Genomic DNA, 5126 nt, shown 5'->3' on the forward strand with positions numbered 1-5126 from the left:
TTTACATATGAGTTCCCAATATTCTCAAGATTTAGAGTATCTGTTATAAGTCGTCATGCACGTACATCATTCTTAATCACAATGTTAAAAGAATGATGATGATGACTCACGTCGTCCATTCGATGCATGGCACTACCTTGCACTTACACCAACATATCAACTTGAAGCCCTTCATGCTTCTCCTATTAATCAAGATAGATCATTAAGGTTAAAACGGACTATTCTTTCAACACTGTGATGAAGAATGATATTTCTTTTGTGGTTTGTGTAAAGAATGGATACATGGGATGGTTTTGATTAATTATTTGAAGCAAAAGTAAAACATACTTAAGGTTTTATTGTGAGAACTTTGGAAAATATTATTGATCATGGGAATATGTTGCTATGAATTTGTGAGTGTGAATTCCAACACCTTAGTGCTTCTTTACTTGATTAAATTCACTCTAATTTTGTTTATGCTTTTGATTTTTTTATTCACAAAAACAATCATGCTGGCATGCATGCTGCCCTTGGGAATTGATTTTTAATGCACCTTTCCTCTGCCCAAGACCATTTATTATTGCAAGAATTAATCACAGCCATCCATTACTTTTAATCTTTACCGTCCACTACTCAAATAACCCTAACGTACGCTAGTTTTCTCATTTGTCTCAACTCTTCTATGCTTTCTTCTAAGCCGTTCCCAACTTTTGCAAACAAACTAAGAACAAACTTTTCATGACCCAAAAGATCATAGTCCATTTTTTTTATTTTTTTTATTTTTCGGATTCACGTAGACAATGACACAAGTTCGTGCGATCTAGTCTTCCCGTATTCGAACATGAGTTTCTTTAATTTCTTTCTAGTTCCTCTATTCAAATCTGTATTTTATATTTTTAAGCTTAAATCAAAAAAGTTGAATAATCCTATGCTCCGTTTGTTTGGGCGTAAAATATTTTCTGTATTTTTCAGTGTTTGGTGCAATCGAAAATGATGGTCAACGAAAATTGTTTTTAGTTTGACCGAAAAAGCTTATTTAATTTTTTAAAAATAATTTCTGAACCTAAAAACCGTAAATCATTTTATGAATTTAAACTTTCCTTTCTTGCACGCACGTTTGTGGGAATGCGCCATCATAGAACATTGGAGTTTGTTGGTAGCTTGAATCTGCCGCTAAGGGTCCTTGGATTTTGAAATCTGGTCACTGAAATTTGGCAGTACGAACCAAATTCTGGTGAACTGGCTGGATTCCTGCCAATTCGTTGGAAACTAGCAAGAGTGGCTGAAATCCAATAGCCGTCGCCGTATTCCGGCCAGTTTGTTGGAAACTAGCTAGAGTTGCCAGAATCTGGTAGTCGTTGCCAGAATCCGGTATTGCCAGTTCATCGGAATCTGGCAAGAGTTGCCAGAATCCGGTGCTAGATTTCAACCATTGCCCGGAATCTGGCCAGTCCGGCGAAACTGTCTGGAATCCGACACAATAGCCCAATTCTAGCGAAACTAGTTGTCGAATTCCGGCCACCATTTTCGAAATCTTGTTGCCAGTCGTTTTTCACCGTTGGTGATTTTCTCGTATGAGCCAAACACCTAAAAATATTTTCAACAAAATCATTTTCTCTGAAAAATGATTTCCCTAAAAATATTTTATGACGAAAAATATTTTACGTCGAAACAAACGGAGCATTAGTCCAACTCGAGCCAAGTACTTGAGCTCGAGCTTGACCAACATGATCGAGTTCGCACAGGGATCCCACCTTGGCGAGTCGAGCTCGAACACAAAATCGAGGCTTATGTCGAGCTCGAGCTCGACCAACATGATCGAGTTCGCACAAGGATCCCACCTTGGCGAGTCGAGCTCGAACACAAAATTGAGGCTTGTGTCGAGCTCGAGCTCGACCAACATGATCGAGTTCGCAAAGGGATCCCACCTTGGTGAGTTGAGCACAAACACAAAATCAAGGCTCGTGTCGAGCTCGAGCTCGACCAACATGATCGAGTTCGCATAGGGATCCCACCTTGGCGAGTCGAGCTCGAACACAAAATCGAGGCTCATGTTGAGCTCGAGATCGATAAAAAATCAAACGAGTTGAGCTCGAACAAATCCTACTCACTCATGCTCGGCTCATTTACACCCCCAGACTACTAGTATCAAGTCATCCTTCACAATTTATTTGACCAATTCCTATTGATTACCATGTTACTTTGTTTTAGCACCGTCTTTTGGTTGATTTAAAGCTGTTGTTTGGATTGTTCACCCTTTTTATATTTTATCTGTTGTAATTTATTCCCTTTTTTCCTTCCCATATTTGAATAAAATAAATAAATAAAGTAATTAAAAAAAAATTAAATAAATAAATAAAAAGTCATTCTTCACAATTCACTCCCACAAGTAAAAGATGTGGCACATTGTGATTGCTTTCACTTACCGGGAACCAACAGATTTTTGGGTTAAAAATCTGGCCGTTGGAAAATATACGCATCATAATCCCTTATCTCTATAGAGAGAGAGAGAGATCTGACACTTGCAATAGTCACACCTTGAGTTCCAGGGTCTCTTTCTTTTCCATGGCTTTCTCTGCAACTCTCTCACAAAACTCTTTCTCATGCCTCTCTCACTTCCCTCAAACCTTCAGAAGAAACCCCCTTCGCTTGGCATCCATTCGAGCCGTCAAATCCGCTGAGCCGGAGAAGGAAAACACCACTCAGACGCAGACAAAGAGCGAAGAGTCTTCTTCCAATGCTCAACCATCGACCCCAGCTCCTAAGCTCCCCAAAAGGCCTGTCTATTCGAGTGAGTTATGAAACTTGTAAAAATTAAAGGAAATGGGTGTTATTTATACATGTTTGTTTTTATTTTTTCTTTACTTTTTTTTCGCTTGGGGCAGTGAAGAAAGGTCAGATTGTGAGGGTGGACAAGGAGAAGTATCTCAATAGTATTAATGTAAGTATATGTGGGTGTCTGTTTTTTTTCCTCTACATACACATATAAAATTGGACATTAATTCATTATATTTTAGCTTTGGAAAAAGCCAGAATACTGAGATGTTTGATTCAAATTTCAGTATCTATCTGTTGGTCATCCACCTTATTACAAAGGCTTGGACTACATTTATGAAGACCGTGGTGAGGTAAAGTCAGGCTCAGAGGCTGCTCTAATTTCAAAGTGGGTTTTTATTATTATTATTATTTTTATTTTATTTTTCATGGCCATTTCTCATTTCTGACTGGCAGTGTGATATTATTTTAGGTCTTGGATTTACGTAATTTTGAGACGGGAGAGTATGCACTTGTAAGTGTGATTCTCATTTGCGTTTTTTTCTCATCGACACAATTAGAGCCTGTTTGAGATTGCGTTTGAAAGTTGAACCTTTAAAGCCAAAAAGAAATTTTTAGAAAAGCAGCAATATTTGCATTGAACTTTCAGATTTCCTATGTTTTGATGTTCAAAGTAAGCAAGATCCAGAGTGCTTTAATTTACTAAATTGAGGAAGATGTAAATCTGATAGACTAGAATGTTATGTCAGATACTAAAGACTCAAACTTTTACAGGTTGCATGGGTTGGGATTCCAACTGCACCAGCTTGGCTACCAACAGACATGCTTATCAAGGTAGTTCTAACACTACTTTATGTTTTATTGGATACTCTATTTTACTGTCTAAGGGTGCCAACAAGGAAGGCCAAGCTTGCAATTGGTGTCGGATTATAAAGCTTTGAGTGGTTGAAGTTGGATTGAGATCAAGCTCATCCAAGCTCAAAAAACCTATAATATAACCTTGGATTATGTTTCTCTGGCTGAACTCAAGTTCGTGGAAGCCTTCTTAGGCTAAATTTAGAATGTGTTTGGCTGTGCAGTTTTTCAGACCAAAAGTGCCATTTTTAGAACCAAATAGTAGAAAATACGTTTTTAAAAACGCATGATTTTGAAGGCAAAACTGTGATTTTAGTGTATATGTGATTTTCGTGTTTAGCTGATTTGGTGTTTGCTTGCAGTCAGATAAACTGGATTACGAGAGAATGTGATCCAGATACCAAAAGCACAAACCAATCATGGTTGCCATTGCTTGCTGTGTGAAAGTGTACCCTTCAGTCTCTGGTTTTGCTCACCATCAGCAACTTCTTCTGTATATCTTTGTCAACATCAATTACATGATTTACATCGGTGTTAGGCAAGAAAGAAGACGATAATTGAGATATTTTTGTTTCTTATTCTAAGATTAAAATAAATAAATAAATAAATATCAAATGTATCTAGGGACCGAAATCCCCTCCCCCCCCAACATTTTGAAAAAAGCCCCCTCCCTCCAACCAAATTTTGGAAAAATAAATAAATATTTTGTTGGATTGTTATGTAGTGTTTTCTTAGGATCTATTTCTTTGGCTATCAATGGAAATGAAAATTGGGAGACTCTGATTATCTTATTGGTAGTAAAAATTAAATAAAATAAAAATTGTTTGATTTAGTTGAACCAGAAAGTTTATCTTTTTTTCGTGAATTTGAATGGTGGACAACAATTCGTAGATTCGAAAAAATATAGCTCTAATACATTTTTCGCTTTTTTTTATTATTATTTTTTATTTTGTCAATAGTATATGAATATTAACCTATTTAATATCTTAAATTTTTACAATACTTCCCTAATATCAGTGAAAATAGGTGAGGCCTTGATGTAGCGCAGGCGGATAAGAGTGAAGAGAATCTGTGTTCTCAAGCACAAACGTTCAACTCACAAGTTGAAGGAGAAAAACTTCAATTCCATAATAATCAAATCATCCCTTTTCTTACATTGTCTCTCTATTTATAGTGAAACTCTAATAGCTTGTAAAGGAATAAAATAATAGTAAAGGTATCATCAAATCCTCATTAATGAGAGGAGATTTGATGGACAAGGTAATCCCATGATTTAAGAAAAAGTACAACATGATAATTATCAAAAAATAAAATATGAAAGTCAACAACTCTTTCATGATTTCTACACAAAAATCCCAGGAAATCTGCTTGTACGCCCACTGTCCCTGACAGAATTCGATTTATCTTCACCACCAGGAGTCTTGGTTTTTTGCCGAGATTGGATCTCGGCTTTTTGCCGAGACAACTCCCAACACATCTCGACTATGTGCCGATCCAGAAACCCCGTCTCAGATATT

General features: G+C 36.8%; 1 protein-coding gene across 3 annotated transcripts; it reads left to right on the top strand.

Annotated features, from left to right (window-relative positions):
- Positions 1-2444: 2444 nt before the first annotated feature.
- Positions 2445-4224, top strand: LOC133857741 (NAD(P)H-quinone oxidoreductase subunit O, chloroplastic). Of its 3 annotated transcripts, none has more exons than XM_062293073.1 (6): positions 2445-2770; positions 2865-2920; positions 3042-3142; positions 3227-3268; positions 3529-3588; positions 3972-4224. In XM_062293073.1, exons 1-6 carry the CDS (start codon positions 2545-2547, stop codon positions 4051-4053), a joined length of 567 nt encoding a protein of 188 aa, XP_062149057.1. In that variant the 5' UTR covers positions 2445-2544; the 3' UTR covers positions 4054-4224. The 3 variants fall into 3 exon arrangements, with proteins under 3 accessions (XP_062149057.1, XP_062149059.1, XP_062149058.1); XM_062293074.1 differs by having other exon boundaries at positions 2453-2770; positions 3042-3107; XM_062293075.1 differs by lacking the exon at positions 3227-3268 and having other exon boundaries at positions 2450-2770; positions 3042-3107.
- Positions 4225-5126: the final 902 nt, after the last annotated feature.

This window comes from Alnus glutinosa, chromosome 14 (assembly GCF_958979055.1).
Source record: "Alnus glutinosa chromosome 14, dhAlnGlut1.1, whole genome shotgun sequence".
NCBI lineage: Eukaryota > Viridiplantae > Streptophyta > Magnoliopsida > Fagales > Betulaceae > Alnus > Alnus glutinosa.

Bases quoted from the DNA above. Each gene is read 5' to 3' on its own strand.
- LOC133857741 (XM_062293073.1), top strand. From the start codon at position 2,545: ATGGCTTTCTCTGCAACTCTCTCACAAAACTCTTTCTCATGCCTCTCT. The intron at 3,269-3,528 runs GTAAGTGTGATT...AAACTTTTACAG, and splicing joins AGACGGGAGAGTATGCACTT to GTTGCATGGGTTGGGATTCC. The intron at 3,589-3,971 runs GTAGTTCTAACA...GTTTGCTTGCAG, and splicing joins CAACAGACATGCTTATCAAG to TCAGATAAACTGGATTACGA.